The 17435-nt window shown below is 41.8% G+C and overlaps 1 protein-coding gene across 2 annotated transcripts in view; it reads right to left on the bottom strand.

Moving 5' to 3' along the window:
• SPINT1 (serine peptidase inhibitor, Kunitz type 1) overlaps positions 1-17435 on the bottom strand; it is a 32459-nt gene that overhangs the window by 13901 nt on the left and 1123 nt on the right. The window contains exons 1-3 of one of the 2 annotated variants that reach the window (XM_072115341.1): positions 10091-11044; positions 4691-4845; positions 731-875 (exon numbers count right to left, since the gene is read on the bottom strand). In XM_072115341.1, the coding sequence (XP_071971442.1) occupies positions 731-875; positions 4691-4845; positions 10091-10505 (715 nt within the window). In that variant the 5' untranslated portion in view covers positions 10506-11044. Of the gene's footprint in view, positions 1-730; positions 876-4690; positions 4846-10090; positions 11045-17435 lie in introns of those variants that run through there. The other variant, XM_072115342.1, reaches the window with a different exon arrangement.

Below are 17435 nucleotides of genomic sequence, written 5' to 3'. Positions count from 1 at the left end.
CTCCCATCTCACAGCAGACAGCTCAGTTTGATAAAGCAAGTCCTGCTGCTCCCCCTCAGCCACACCCCCTGTCCGCCCACTCCCCTCTTTATGTGACTATCACTCTTTGCTGTGTCTTACATTTTCCATGTCTAGCAATGTCAGTAGAGGAGACAAGATCTTGTGATAAATCTCTCTCAAGGACTTGTGTAAAAGTCAGATCTCACAGAGATGGACGAGACTCCTTGCATCACAGTGAAAGTGTTACAGTGCCAGTGCTTCCTGCTTTATTATGATGCAAAAACTCCCAACAAGTGCACTCTGCTCAGTCCACGAGATCTAATCAGCACAAGTGTCTGCTTACTCAAATCAAACAAAGGTATCCTCCTCTACAAGCTCCTCGGGTGGAAATCCTTCATATACAACAGCTCCCTGTCTGATCATTCAGTCCCAAACATGCCAGCTATATGGACCTCTGTGTCCAGGCTCAATGCCCCAAACATAAGCCATAATATAAACCAATGAATGTCCATAGCTTAAAAACATGAAAACCAAAAACTAAAATTTCTTACTGAATATTTATAATAAGACAACTTCAATGTCTGTATAACATGCAAGTGAAAAAGAAGTTTTAGGGAAACTTCAAACTAATAAGTTTTGAACCCATGTTTCACATTCTAAAATGAACAATTTTGCAGTTTGCAGAGCTGAAATCTCCCAGCATACACCTCTCTTTAGTGATAACACTCACCTTCAGTTTCCTCCTTTGTTAGCACACTGATGGTGACCGTGGCGGAGCTCTGTTGACCTGCGGTGTCAGTAACCACCAGCTCGAATATATACTGCCCTTGGAGGAGATTAGACACTTGTAGGTATGCCGGCTGGTCTGCACCTTGCTGCAAGAGATATTGTATGTGAATAAAAAGCAATTTATACTGTATAAAGAGGTTCTCTATATGTTCACTCTGTCCTACATGTCTGTACCATGGTTTTATTACTACTTATGATAGTTTGCATGTAATGTCCTACAAAGTGGGTCATTACTTAATGCAACCCCGATTAGTTACCTGGTCAGCTGGAGAGGGTCTGGCCAGCTCTCCCATGACACCTTTAAACTCCTATCACCTTTAAGTCTGGGTTTTCCCCTTGTCTTAACTACTCATTCCCGCTTTAGCCATCCAATATCGATCATTTGCTGCAATCTACTGCCCAAAAGGAGCATTTACTCCTGTATCACATCATGTCTGCCACTGAAAAGTTAATGTGAGATTTATATTGTGTTGAAACAATTGTATCCTTTCCTGCAGAATCCCAGGCTGTGATTGGTTGACAGCTTAGCATGCTTTGAAATGAGCTCTGCAAGAATCTAGAGAGAGTTTATTCCAAGATTCTGGGCTGTTTTGGGGGCTCTTGGTCTTTTAGTCACCGTCATAGAATGGGTGGTTTGCCAAATCTCTGCTAGTGCAACAGAGATTGCTGTTATGCTGTTCATGCAGCAGAGTCAACCCAGCTCCTCTTGGTATAACTGCAATCTAAGCACTGGTTCATGGTTGAGGTACTCCCAAATTCCTGCTCCACAACAGAATCATTGCCACAGCCAACCAATCCACCACCTTGTGTGCCAGGGGGAAGGACTGTTATCAGTCTGTTACTTGCTGTGGAGTGGACTCTGTCTGCCATTTAAGGAGCAGCCACATTAAAGCCAGCCACTCCGTTCCCCGAGAATCCAGCTTCCCATACAGTGCAGTGAGACCTCGATTGGGTAACGTTGGACCGACAGTGGTCCATAACTCAACAGTCGCTGCGTTATCATTTTTTCAAAGCTGCCATAGTATAGCCTTCTATATTAAAAATAGATGGAAACCCCCTTTTAGACAGCTATATACATTAGACAACTGTTAGCTGATCATGAAAACAGTCATCAATCAAGTGTATGGGGGCTTCTAGGGCAGATGGACTTCACCGTTTCTGATCCTTAGTTCAAAGGACACACAAAGCATGACAAACTCAACTGTGTACGGGGAAGTAACTAACTATCTAATGCGTATGGCTAGCCCAAGCCCTACTATTAACATATATTGAAGGACCCACAATTGATCTCCATCTCACATGATAATACTGGGTAGAGGTCACCATGGTTGGACTATCCAGGGCAGACTTTACAGAAACTCCCTGGTGGCTGAAGTGTAACTCCCACTACCTCCACCTCCAACCCTGGCAGGATCAGTAGTGCTGAAGCTCCCAATGCCCGTGTGGCCAATTACTGGCCTCATGAGTGAGGGTGCGGTCACATGGTGCTTCCTGGGTGCTTGCTTTCCTGGAAGTGTAAGTAGCTGTGTCAACATTTTCACAGCTGCTTACACTTCCAGAAATGAAGTAAAACGGATTCAAACCAGCCAAACGCATGGTAAACATGCAAAAACATATGTGTTTTAAATGCGTTTAAAAGCGCACTGTATGAGCGCACCGTAAGAAAGGTAATGTATGAGTGGTAAAGCCAGTTGTTGGCTTCAGGTGTCACAGGAGTTGGAATAAAAAGGTAAACTTTTTATTTTATTTTACACCTCCTCCAAACACTGAGGGGGTTTCCACTTAACCTGAAAAAAAAAAACCCCTAGAACTATACATTCCTGTAGAGTTACACTAAGAATTGCACAGTCACTTTAACCTTTAGACATAAGATGTTCCGTCAAACTTCCATATAGAAAAAATATATTTGCCTCCTTTTCTCACTGTTGGTTTTCTTAACTCCTGGTTTCGTCAGATCTAGACCTCATCTACAGAGATCAGACAACCACAATAAAGCAGTGTCTCCATATCTTCTTCCTGTTGATCTCTTGGTGTCATCACAAAGTTCTTTCACAGTGTGCGATAAAACTAAACTAAAATCAATGCTATAGATTACAAGAAAATTCCTGATATATTTACTGTACACACACACTAGCTGTAGTCCCCAGCTTTGCCGGGGATAGTAAAAAGTCCCAGGGTCAACATCTGCAAAGAGTTTGTATGTTCCCTCAGTGTTTGTGTGGGTTTCCTCCGGGTCCTCCGGTTTCTTCCCACACTCCAAAAACATACTGGTAGGTTGATTAGATTGTGAATCCCACGGGGACAGAGACCGATTTGGCAAGTTCTATGCAACGCTCGAAATCTGTGTGCGCTATAAAAATAATAATAATTGCTTTATATAGCGCACACAGATTACACAGCGCTGCACAGAGCTTGCCAAATCGGTCAAACAAAGGAATTATTATTATTAAATCTATCAGTATGTATGTCTGTCTGTTGATAATATTACCTCACACATAAGCCGTCTTATACCCATTACCTATAGTGACCAATCAAAGCTCATATTAATGACCTAAAGCAGAGTTGTGATTGGTACAGAGAATGGATCCTGCAGTTGGTGGTTAATACGTCTATTTTAAAAAGTGCGGGGTAAAAATGTTCAACTCAAAACCGAGTCTATGACTTTCCCTGAGTCATAGGGAGGGGGTGTGCAAAATTTGCCCATTGTAAACACGACGGTGCAGATTTCTTAACGGACATACAGAATCTCAGCTTTAGGCTACATTCACACACATGTATGGGGGACGTATGTATGGCCGATATACGTCCCCCATACATTCCTATGGGCTCACGGCCCTGTACGGGAGCGGCACCGTACCGCTCCGTAGCCCGGGAAAAGATAGGACATGTCCTATCTTTTCCCGTGATACGGCGCCGTATCTCCCTATGGAGAGGGGCGGGGGTGAGCAGCGCTCATCCCCTGCTCCTCTCCGCAGCGCCGATGTATGCCCGCCGTACTACGGTACGGCGGCCATACATCGTGTGAATGTAGCCTTTATTTAATAGATTTAAAAAAAAAAAAGTTTTTCTCATCATTTGCTCACAATATGCTTATACAATATACTGACATATGGTGGTGATTATCTGGTGGAAATGATAGATCAGTCTTGGTTTACACTAATTGTATTATCTTCCAGGAATAGGAGCTTCATACACACCAGGATCCCTGGAGAGCATAATAATTTACTATCCCGCTTATCTCAGCATTCTAGGGCACTTCCTCGTTGGCCCGAGTTCTCACATCTTAGCTTTTAACAAACATCTAAAAGGGTCATAAATTATAGAATCTGATAATCCAGAGAACGAGTGATAAAACCCCTCATAAGGCCGAGTTCAAAGGTTCCGATTGAATTTCGTTTGGATCTGAAATTCAATCAAAATAGGGGAGGGCCTTGTCCTGATAGCATATGCGTTTACATTGTGCGAATTGCACATAGTTTACACCAAACTTGTACCAAATGCCTCCAAAACAAAGCCAGTACATTACATTTATTATGGCATCACCAAAGCCAATGTCAATTTTTTGGCAAGAGTTGATGGAAAATGTCCACCCTATGTTCTGGGTTATTACAGTAGATAAAATGTATTTCTTGTTGTGGGTGTTATATGAGGACCCATTTTCACCCCGAATTTGGGATTTTTGAGTAAAAATGGGATATTTTTTTCAAGAATTTTGAGTCTGTGGACATCTTCTTAGGATACAGATATCAGGAGAAGATTTGCAATGGCGAGTACAACTCAGATCTTATGTAAAATGCAGGGTGCGGGACACAAAGTCTGAGGTAAAAAAAATTTCCAAATTTCTTAACTTGGACTAGATATTTATTACACTACTCGTCCATCATGTTACAGCGATATTTACCTCATACACAACATCAGGATCCCCGGAGATTAGGCTCCACTCATACTTCTCTATCCCCTCTTTATCCCAGCTTTCTATCCCGCTCAGTGTCACTTCCTGGTTGGGTTGAGTTTTCACGTCACGGCTCACCCGGGCTATAGGAGGATCATCCTCTCCTAGAGAAAAGATGGACGACAAATACATGATTAATCATAGACTTTCCAGAAAGCTGGGATGAGGGGGAACAGAATTATACCCCAATTGGGAATCATAACTTTAGGCAGAGTTTACTTTTATATGGTCATATATAAGAAAATGAGCAAGAATCAGTCAATCACATGACAAACACTATAAGCATCTGATAGACCCTGGTGGCTTATAATGGGGTCTATTAGGTTTGGGAATTTGATAAAGAGTAACACTGCATGAAGAATCATTCTTTCCATCATATACAACCAAATCTGCAAAGGAGGCTATATATTTGATGTTACCACTTTGGTAAAATGCTTAAAAGGACATCTACCACCAGGATGAAGACTTGTAAAACAAGCACACTGACATACTGGTGTTCTGACATGTATATACATATACACATATACGTATATACACATATACGTATATATACATATACACATATGTGTATATACGTATATACATATACACATATGTGTATATACGTATATACATATACACATATGTGTATATACGTATATACATATGTGTATATACGTATATACATATGTGTATATACGTATATACATATGTGTATATACGTATATACATATGTGTATATACGTATATACATATGTGTATATACGTATATACATATGTGTATATACGTATATACATATGTGTATATACGTATATACATATGTGTATATACGTATATACATATGTGTATATACATATACATATGTGTATATACATATACATATGTGTATATATACACACACACACACATATATACATACACACACATATATACATATATTATATATATATATATATATACACAAATATATATATATATATATATATATACACATATATACACACACACACAATAAATTATAGAATATAATAATGACAAAATACAGATTCTTTATTTAAATAAAAGTACTGAAGACAGGAAACTAGCTTAAAAATGAGGACCCTGTCCAGAATATCCTCACAAACTATATGTTCAATATTTCTGAACATTTTCTATGCCCTATATTATTTGAATTAAAAAAAAAAAAAAAAAAAAAAAAAAAAAAAAAAAAAAAAAAAACACACACATAACACCTGTTTGGTCATTTAAGTGGTGACAACTAAAGGCTGGAGCAGAGTAAAATGTCACACATAGGTATCTGTACACCCTACAGACAGGAGATATTATACTGTACACATCTAGAAGGGATTTACCAGTTGTTGACCTAAGATGAAAGTTGCACAAAGGCAGCAACTTATGTACATAGGTGTGAAATTCTTCTACTGGGTCAGCATGGCTCCTTCTTAAAGGGTTATTTGTGGCCTCTTAAAGGGGGGGCTTTTATTGACATTTTAAATATTTGACACTATTTGATATAGTGTGTACAATCTAATGTAATGAAATGGCAGAATAGAAATAAAGCAACTATTCAACAGTAAAAGTACAGTAAACAGTAAAAGTACATGGTCTGATCATTACTCAAAACAAACCTCCCAATATATTACCGTGATTTTCTGCCCCCATGTAGCCAAAACTACTCGTATGAAATCTCACATAACCCGACATGACCGCATTATGCAACTTCCCCTCCTCACTAACCAGACTGACAGGTCACTTCTGACACATTCCTGCTATGGGCCAACATACATTTAGCCACTTCTTCTTTTGGACCGCTTAGGACTAGACTTCTCTAGTACAATATGGTTCAAGGTAGAAATGGAGGTCATGTGTTGTCATATAGCATTTGCATAGTCTCTAAAGCGCTACACTGGACGCTGTGCAGGGGCCGTACTTGGTATTGCGGCTCAGTTTTATTTACTTGAAAATTGCATAAAGGAAATCTACCATTTGTGTTTATGCTTTGTGAACCAAACATACCTTGAGAATGCTGTAGCTACACTGATGCAGAAACATATCTTGTTTAATCCCTGAGCTGAGTGGTTTTGCTGAAAAAAACAATCATAAATTTATGATAACGAGGTTCTGTTGCTCCTTTGGCTGCTCGGTGCTTATCCTCTTACCCTAATTATGTCCTGCTCCAGAGAATGATGTAAGCACTTTGTTGTCCCTGACAGGCAGAAGTAATCAATCGCTGCACCATCCCCCAGCTGCTGTGTTGGAGTCATCCAGCTCAGGTTGATTAGTCCTGTCTGGACAGTGCAGACAGCTCCATGTAATGTGCTTATGTATGGCAGCCAGCCTGCACCCAGCTTTCCCAAGGTCCTGAATTTTATAATTGTTTTTTGAGCAAAACCACTCGGATCAGGGATTAAACAAGATATGTTTCTGCATCAGTGTAGCTACAGCATTTTCAAGGTATGTTTGGTTCACAATGCATGAAATCAAATGGTAGATTTCCTTTAAAATAATAAAATATAAATATATATCTTGCTTTTTACAGGACAGTGCTTCCGGATCCCCACAGATACTATGGGGAGGTCTAGAAAAAAGACCAGCCAGGTCTCAGAAGTGACCCGCTACTAGTTATACCTTAGACTATAATAGACAAAACATACATAGCCATGTACAGTATACAGTCACCATCTACCCTAGGCAATCTAGGGCAGGGTTCATGACTAGCAAAACAAGTCTTTTCATATGTAAATTTGGTAATAATTACAGAGGCTTAGCTTCTGTGTGGCCCATAAAAAGTCATCAGTACTCCATTATGGGCCTCATCTACCGGTACAGATAAACAGCCAATGGGGAGAGGCTGTAACACATTCAAGAAGAACCTGCTACTATAGAACACTGAGAAGTTCTGTTCCTTATGAAAGAAGATAGAACATTGTGGAGACTGACTCATTGTAGCAAACCCTCAGCGAGACTTATAGGGCTTCTGCTTGCAGAGATGTCCCCTTTAAAAACAAAGAGATGATTCTCCCATGGGAAGACATTGGCAGCCGGGCATTTCCCCTGCAGCAGCAGATGAATAGGAGAGACAGGGACAGAAGCCTTTTGTTCTGGCTCACAGAGGGGTCAGAGACACAGAATCTATGGTTTTACGTAACTAAACTGATTGCTTACATGAAAAGAAAGAGACCTAGTTAAAAGGGTGCTCGAAGCCTAAAGGGGTTGTCCGGACAAACACAGAGCTGCTTTCTTCCAAGGAGATCGTGACTACTTTCTTCCAAAAACAGCGCCACACCTGACCATGGTTTGTGTCGGTATTGCAACTCAGCTGCATAGAGATGAATTGAGAGGAGTTGCAATAATGTCACAAACCTCAATCAGGTTTGGCGCTGTGTTTGAAAGAAAGCATACAACCTCTGGACAACATCTTTAATATGTTGTCTGGTAGCGGCCATCTCCCCATGCGCATTCATTACACATGTATAGCCATGCAGAAAGTGCGAATGTGTATTGAGGAGGAGGAAATTGTATAGGTGTATGATCAAACTTGAGTCTTGTGAATTCACTCGCTTCCCTCCATCCATCAGACGTAAAGTGTCAGAAGAAAGAAGGTGGAAAAAAGTGGCAATAGGATAACAGGGGCGTAACGACAGTGGTAACAGCCACCATGGGGCCCAAAGTGTCAAGGGGCCCGGTCATCTGACCTTAAGAATGGAGTATATTATATACATATTATGCTATACAATGTGCAGCATTATATTTATAAAACATATGTGATATATGAGTGTAATATGTATAGTTTGGAGCGGGAAGGGGGCCCCATTCTAAAGTCTGCTATGGGGCCCTGCCTCTCCTAGTTATACCCCAGTATGGTTATAACATTCGAGATACGACTGCAAAGGAGAAGGTGAAGAGAGGCTCAACGAATACAGTGGCGTTACGAATAGGCACAATGCTAATTTACGCTTGGGCGTGGTACCATAAGTAGGATGGATCATCTGCCTTCCACACTGTTCATGGATCATCTGTTGCCACACTAATCAGGATCCCTGCTTGAGCTAATAAAATGGGTTTGGTGCACGCAGGTACAGAAGGAGGTCGACTTAAAAGGAGATAGGAAGGAATCTTGGCATCACCCTGATGGTTTCTATTACCTTTTAAGTCAATCATCTTCTGAACCCAAATCAGGGCAGCAACTTTCACGCCTGCATTTACTTAACCGAAAGAAGGGGGCAAAAAGTAGGAGTGATCCCCCTGAATGAGACTGCAGAGATAAAAAATGCCCAAAATAGGCCATTTTTTGATGCAGAATTCACTACCGGTATGACCTTCAAAAAGTTTAGGGGAAAATCTTGTACATGAATTGACTTGCTATATTGCAAAAACCTGCAGCACAAATAAATGTATCTGTACCGATGCTCTATCCCAGTGATGGCAAACCTTTTAGAGACCGAGTACCCAAACTGCAACCCCAAACCCTCATTTATCGCGAGGTGCCAACCAAAAATGAAAGCAGTAACTTATTGCTGCCTGTTCTCAATCATCCTCAGTCATACTGGCCTCCTGTGGACACCAACACAGTAGAAAGAAGGAAGGAAATTTTGCATCATTGTAGCTTCTTTCCAGTGCCCCTCTGTACACAGAGAATCATGGGGCCAGCAGAGGGTCCTCCAAAGATAATTCAGCCCATTCTCCCTCTTCCTACATTACCAAGTAGCCAAGTAAGTCGCTTTAAAATATCACTGAAAGCAGCAGCTTTCTTCCAAGTTGCTTGGAACTGCAGGAAAATTCTTTGAGTCCTGTCTGGTGTGCTGGGGCATTGGCCCAGGTGCCCACAGAAAGGGATTAGAGTGCCACCTCCGGCACCCGTGCCATAGGTTTGCCACCACTGCTCTATCCTGTAAATTCACTGTGTGGATATACCCTGAGGCTGCAGTCACACTGTGCATTTTTTTTGCCATTTAACGCATACGTTATCAAACAGCTAAAGAGGAGATTTCCCTAATAATATTATTGTCAACATTGCGTTTACAAAACGCAAGCGTCAACACAATGTTAACACTCGTGTTAACGGATGTGTTTTGTAAATGCAATGTTGACAACAATGTAACTGAGCAAATCTCCTCTTCAGCTGTTAAAAAATGCATGCGTTAAGTGCAAACCAAACATGTTGCGTGTGGCCGCAGGCTAAGGGTGATGCCACACATGGCATTTTGAACCTGTTTTTTTTATTAAAACTGGTCAAAAACACATATGTTTTTCAAAAATGCATGCGTTTTTAGACAGACTGCTTAAAAAACGGACCAAAAACGGGTTCAAAACGCCACATGTGTAATCACCCTAAGAGATTAGATGGACAATCATTCTTCAGTACCCACCTTCTTTGTCCTCCAAACGGTTCAAATACTTGTTGCTGACGTCCAGCGTGACGTAGTTCACAAATCCCTCCTTTCTGAAAAACTTGCACACAAATTTCTGCTCGTAGACGCAGTTTAGGAGGTAACAAGACTTGATGATGTCATCATGGTCTTGATCTCGTTCCGCCATGGCAAGATTACATTCGGGCAACCTACAGCAAGCGGACAGGCAGTCCCTGACTCGGTCCAAGTTGGGCGAAGTAAGGAAAGTGGCTCCATTGCTTACAGAGTCATTTAGTTCCAGCATGAAGTTGGGCATACCCTTCGTAAAATTGTCCAGACAGCTCTGTCCTTGGAGATCTGAGCAGACCAGACAAAAAGAGGCCGCCATAACCACGATGGTAATCAGGGGGCGCATCTTGTGGACCGAGAACATTGCGACCACACAAAGACTGGAGATAGCGGCTTCTATATGGTTAAATCCTGCTGCGTTGTCTAATAAAGGGGACGGGGAAGGAACTTGTTCCCTCACAGGAAACCCACAGACAGCGAAGGGGAACTTCTAAGTTGATATATTCCTTGATCCTGGTTCTTTACGGTATTATTCTAGAATAGATGATTAGGTCCATAGACTTGCATGTATGAAGGCATCTCACCAGGGTAAGGACCATGTTGTGTAGCATCAATCGTGAGTTTCGGAATGAAGCCTTTAGGTTTCTGGTGTAGCCCGAGCAGCAGCTGTCCTCCGCACCTGTCTGCTCTAGATTTCACATAAGCCCGAATAGGGTGTTACGCCGTTAACTCTTCACCTGCCAGTAGACAGAGCACAACCAAAGCTTGTGGCTGAAATGAGTAGGCAGGAAATGAAACTGTACACCTGAGGCTTCCTCCCCCACACCGTGACTGACTCACACAAAGAAGAGTAGATCCTTTACTGGTAGAGACTGTCACCGCAGGGAAAGAAAGGGATGACGTAGGAATGGAAATAAACCGGATAAGACCGAGCCCTGACTGGTAGGAGGCTCTAGTGATAGTCTTACTATGGTGAAACATGTGACTATCACACACTCTGGACTCCAGGCAACGGCAGCGTCAAGGAAGGAACAAGGGGAAAGATATTCTATAATCAATAAGCAATGAAATATGTGCTGTCAAAGTGTGCACACTTTCGAAAAAAAAAGGTCGACAATGAAACTCTATATTTAACAATAAGTGTGCTCACACGTGGCATTTTGGAGATGCGTTTTGAAAGGTATACTTCAGAATGAGTTTGGCTACTTTTAAGGGTGACGGCACACGTGGCGTTTTGAACCCGTTTTAGGCCGTTTTTAAGCAGTCCGTTAAAAAAAAAAAAAATTTAAAACGCATCCAGTGTTGTCATCTTTTCCCAATTATCATAATTGGGGAAAAACTGACAAAAACGGAAAAAAAACTGATGCGTTTACAAAAAGACAGATGCGTTTTTAAACGGACTGCTTAAAAACGGCTTTTAAATGCCACGTGTGCCACTACCCTCAGGGCGTGTTCACACGTTGCGTTTTGGTCGCGTTTCCATTGCGTTTGAAACGCATATACAACAGCTGATGAGAGGTGATTTGCCTAATTACATTACTGTTTACGTTAACATCGCGTTTATGATGCGTTTTGTAAATAGAAATGTTAACAGTGATGTAATTAGGCAAATCACCCCTCGTCAGCTGTTGTATATGCGTTTCAAACGCAATGAAAACGCAGGTCAAAACGCAACATGTGAACGCGCCCTCAGGGTGATTGCACACATCGCCTTTTTGGTCCCTTTTTAAGCATGCATTTTCAGCCCATTTAAAAACACATGCGTTTGGGAAAAATGGTCAAAAACTGCTGCGTTTTAAAAATGCATGCTTAAAAATGGACTAAAAACGCCTGTGTTGTGGAAGGGGGGGGGCTGTTCTGTTTGAGGAGGGGGTACCTGAGTGAGTTGAGGAGGAAGATAAGACCTGGGGGGGGGGGGCGCAGTGTTAGAGTGATTATATTGTTTTACACAGGGGGCAAGATCATGGTAGTTATATTCTTGCACATGGTTTGGGGTCACCGCAACATGAGCTACATAAACACATGCTACATAAACACAAAGGGGCACATTTACTAAGGGTCTGCACACCGCATTTTCATCGGGTTTCTCAACTTTTTCCGTTTTGCAATGCATTTAACTGGATTTTTTGGCACACGCAATCAGATTTGGGCGCCAACTTTCATGCAACACAAATCGGGGGGGGGGCTTGGCTGTCAGACAACCCGACTGATTCGGACTAAGCGCGGGATTTAACATTCAAAATTGTGTTGCAAGCCATGCACTTATATGCACCAGGAAGAAGATGGTGAACTCCGGCAACACATTCAGGAAATTGGACGCACGATCTTAGTGAATCGCGGTAGCTCCGAATCCTAGTCAGACAACGCACCTCGGGGGATCGTGACGAGACGTGTAAGCAAATGTGCCCCAAAGTGTTTGCAAGATCTGTGACCAAATCTGGCACGAGGACTTAGCAGTGCTGGATGTATACTAATGGAAGGATGAAAACCCTCAGCAATAATCTAATTATCTTTTCAAAGCATAAACATCCGTTCCAAAAAAAATTGAATTTGCTGCTTAGATACTACTGGGCATTTTATAACTATTACAATAATAGAGACCATGACAGAAAGCCAGAAAGTTTGTTCTTAGGAATGAGTTATGTCAAATGGTGGAGGACTAGTTATGATGCAAGGACACCCGTTCTGTGCAAGGTGTTAAGGGTTCGGGCCGACAGAATGGGCCTTTTTCCACGGGCTGCACCCTTTGACCCCCTCTAGTCACAGATAATGACCCCCTTACCTGTCTTCATGTGACGCGTTTCCTTCATTCCCAATACAGAGGCTTATACAAACAGGCAGCTTTACATTATATAGAAGCTTAGCCCCTCACTCTGTAAACAAATGGAGGTCAGACTCCCCCCACATCCATGGCCTAAACATCGGAAAAGGCCATAAATTCCAAGTGACAGTCGGAATTCCTCCAGTAACATTATAGTGCCCCATCTTACGTGAGGTATAAAGACAGCAGTTTAACAGTTACAGTATCTGTACATCAGTTTCAATACATATTAGTAGAAACACATGATATAAGTGACTAATCCCCTTTAAATTACCATATTGTTTTGCCATTACTAAATTACATTCCAATTTATGACTACCAACTTGAAGGAATTTGTTTGGTGCAGTTAGACTCATTTGGCGGTGAGAATGAGAGGATGAGACACGTAGAAAGGGGTTGGCCTAAACTTTAACAGGCTAAGTAAAATAGGGTCACCCATATTATACTGTCAGTGGTGTAACTAGAAGCTGATGGGCCCCAGTGCAAAGTCTGTGCCAGGCCCCCGACTATAATGTATGGTTTATAGTAATAGTCTTCTCATATGGGAAAGTGACACCATAAGGGCCCCCTAAACCTCTTGGGCCCGGGTGCGACCACAACCTCTGCACCCCCTCAAGTTACGCCCCCTGCTTACTGTAATAAAGTTTCCTGTTCACCCCCAGTTTGGCCAACGTTGAAATGGTAGTATAAGTAAATAGGGTAAAATACTGATACCCACAAGGTTAATATGTTCACGACTACTACTCAGATTTTTTGGCTTTGGTGTTCCATTCACTTACACTTTGTGGGGGAGATTTATCATCTGAGGTAAAAATGTTCTAGTTGCCCATGGAAACCAATCATAGCTCAGTTTTAATTTTATAAACAGCTGTGGGAAAGTGAAAGCTGAGCTCTGATTGGTTGCTATGGGCAACTAGAACAGTTCTGCTCCAAGAGACTTATGATAAATCTCCCCCTGTATGTTGGGGGGGTAGTACGGCCATCTATGGACACACAACAGGAGTTTTAGTTTATTATTGCTACACTTCTTAGATTGAGAGGTTGTTCAACCAGAAAAAGGTTTCCAGAGGAGCAGATTGGTTAAAAGAAAATAAGTTAATGGACACTCCCCTTACCAATATCCCCCATCATGGGCTCCACCCACAGGACTCTTCTTCTTGACATTATCTTATCTAGCTGCCCTGCAAGCATCTTAAAGGGGTTGGCCACTTTACATCATGTTTTTGTAATGTGTGTAAGAGTGTGGGGGGGGCAGGATATTTCGGAATTTCCCAATATACATCTAGTAATAGTTCTTCTCTGCTTTCTTGATATGTAAAGTGAAGCCTCCTGTCTTTTACCTCATCAGCCGGAGATTTCTGACCATAAAATGGCCGTAGATGGACTAACATGCGATCTCTAACTAGCGATTGTCCATGGACAGAGATCACATGACCCTCCATCTGCGGCCATTTTATGGTCAGGAATCTCTGGCTGATGAGGTAAAAGACAGGAGACTTCACTTTACATATCAGGAAACCAGAGCAGAACTATTAATAGATGTATATTGGGAAATTACCTAATATCCTGCCCCCACATATTACAAAAAAACATGAAGTAAAAGTGGCCAACCCCTTTAACATCTGCGACCAGAAGGGAGAGCAGATATTTTTCTACCAATTATTAACTTCTCCCTTCAAAAAATACCAGAACTACTTCCTAAAACTAAAAGCCTTGCATCAAAGTAGTTTATTATATGAGAAATGGTTTCCCCAAAAGTAGAGAGTTTGCTAGGCTGCTCCCAGGTATAATGGTTATACCTGTAGTCAGTATGTGACTATACTGGATGGCACAGTCACCTTATGTTATTGTTGGGTTTGGATTTTATATTAAATTAAATCTTTTATATTAAATATTAAAGGGGTTTTCCCATCTGGGCATTTATATTTAATAAAATTCATTTGCCATATGTAAACATTTCTTCAATTGGATGTTATTAAAAAAGAAAAAATGTTCCTGTGTTGAGATAATTTCTCATAAATGTTGCCATGCTGTCCCTTAGAAATGAGATGGCTTCCTCGGATACGACCACCTCACATTTTGCCAGTGTTGGCCAGACATGCGCTACTGAGTCCTGTCTGACCTCCTGGCTTCAGTAATCATTACCACAGGACGGCTGTAGGACATGCAGTAACTCCCGGACATTTCATATACAAACACCCTTTGTGTCTTTGTCCAACCCCTCCAGCAGAGGTGGTCGTATCCAAGCACACAGTCTTGTTTTAAAGGGACCATATTTCCACATTTACAAGAAATTATCTTCACACAGGTAAATTCTTTTTAATAACATCTAATTGAAGAAATGTTTATATATGGCAGAAGAGAATACCCCCTTTAAAGACCAGAGTGAAATGGGGCATGTTCCAGTCCTGAGTTGACCTGTACAGTAGCCCCCCCGAGACAAGTATAGGACACTTTTTTCCAGTAGAGTAAAAATTTTTAGTAATGTAGTTACCCTTTTTTCCCCCAGTTGCCGTTGATTTCCACAGAATAGGGAGGAATTTATTCATTGGTAATTCCATAGCTGTAGAAACCAAAGGGGAACATTTATGAGGGTTTCTATGCCAGAAAAGTGTTATAGAAGCCCTGAAACAATCAAAATTACCTGCAAAATGCCGGCAATGATTATTTTCCCCTCCTTGCCAAAGGGGGTGTAGAGGAGGCGCTTCCGGTGGCAGAGTGGTGTAAGTTTGCACATTTTTTGGGCAAAACTCAGCCAACTAGCAGCGGGTGTAGTTTTGCCCAGCAGCGCAGCCACCCACCGGATACTTAAGAAGGCCTAAGCCTCTTCATGTATCTGGCAATGATGGAGGGGTGGGACTTCCATCATACGCCAACACATAATAAATCTCACACATAATTTCTATTAGGCTGAATTCACACGACCGTCGAGGGAATGTATATACAGCCCCCATAGACGGCAATGGGCGCATGGTGCGCTACAGGGGCAGCACTGCTCCGTACACGGGGAAATGATAGGACATGCCCGCCGGAATATATATAGTTCATAGATCTCCATCGGCTACTGCCATATTTCTTGTCACAATTGTTTCCTCTTCTCACGTTGATGGTTCTGTTTCCAATAACTTGTATTATTGACCTCCTATCTTTTGTACAACAATAGGCTTTTCTTTAGATATTGTTATAACATGCCCTATAAAGAGACCTGAGCAGTCGCAATCTTTCTGCAGTACCTAGACTCAGGGGTGCACCAGAGGTGAGTTGAGCCTCTTGCCTCAGGCAGCAGCACCTACAGAAAGATTGGGGCAGCATCAGGGACGGAGTTATCTGCTACAAAGCAGGACCTGCCACTTAAAAAAAAAAAGTGTCTCTTCATATCCAATGTCAGCATCGGTGTGAGTCACTGCATGGAGAACCCAATTACTGAAAAAAATAACCTGGATATATTACCACTGGATGGGGACGCCATTCAATATCTCATCTCAGACAGCAAGAGTTTAGTTTCACCCCTGCCTAGACTGGGGAAGGGGGTTACTAAAAAAAATGTTAATAATGAGGTAAATAAGTTGTGTTGTCAGGTATATTTAAATAGCACAACCTACCATTAAAGGGAAGTGGGCTATGGCCAAAAAATGTTTGCAGTTAGGACCCAGTCGTTCCCTTTGGGTTTACTGAAGGCAAACTTGTAGTCCCACAGTGTGTCCAAAAATTTTCACAGGATTCCTATCTACCAAGGGCTCGGATGGCCTCATTGCTCCAGTAATGGGACAGTGACCTCATAATAGCCCCTGGCTGCTCTAATTCTTCATGTACACAATGACGGAAAGGCCAGCAGGAGACTCATTCAATGATGATAAAACCATCCATAGAGGTCAAAAGGAGCACCAATATGTAGGGGTCACGTGAGCGACAGGGTTTTTACTAGTCCTTTTCCAAATCCCTCTGCAAAGAATATCAATCATTCTGACTGATGGTAGTGCAATATTGCATTTAAAGGGATTTTTCATGACTTACATAGTGATGACCTATCCATGGCATCCTGCCTTTAGCAACAGGGACATACAGAAACCCCATCTATTGGAGTATATAGACATTATAGAAGGGGTCAGCTGATCTGGCCTTTCAATAGGAGCGAGAATAAACACCTGTACTATTGTACAAGCTCCAGTTTTGTCCTCCTATTACAATACTGACCATTTACTACGTGCAGCGAACACAACTTACCTGTCTGGACATGCGCCTAGAGACGCACCTGGGGAAGTCATTCTTAAAGGGATTGTCTCCAATTAACCCTCTAAACCTCCTACTGTGTAGGTGCCCATGTTGGAACTGCTTTAAGGCCATATATAGCTTAAAAGATTGCATGGGAATACATCACATAATAGGGGAGGGTGATGAGGTCTTTGGGGAGGTTACAATCTTTTTTAACTGTAATTTGGCATTGACAAGTTCAGTTTACACTGTATCCTAGAT

This window comes from Engystomops pustulosus, chromosome 7 (assembly GCF_040894005.1).
Source record: "Engystomops pustulosus chromosome 7, aEngPut4.maternal, whole genome shotgun sequence".
Lineage (NCBI taxonomy): Eukaryota > Metazoa > Chordata > Amphibia > Anura > Leptodactylidae > Engystomops > Engystomops pustulosus.
This window is presented reverse-complemented; position numbering and strand designations above follow the sequence as displayed.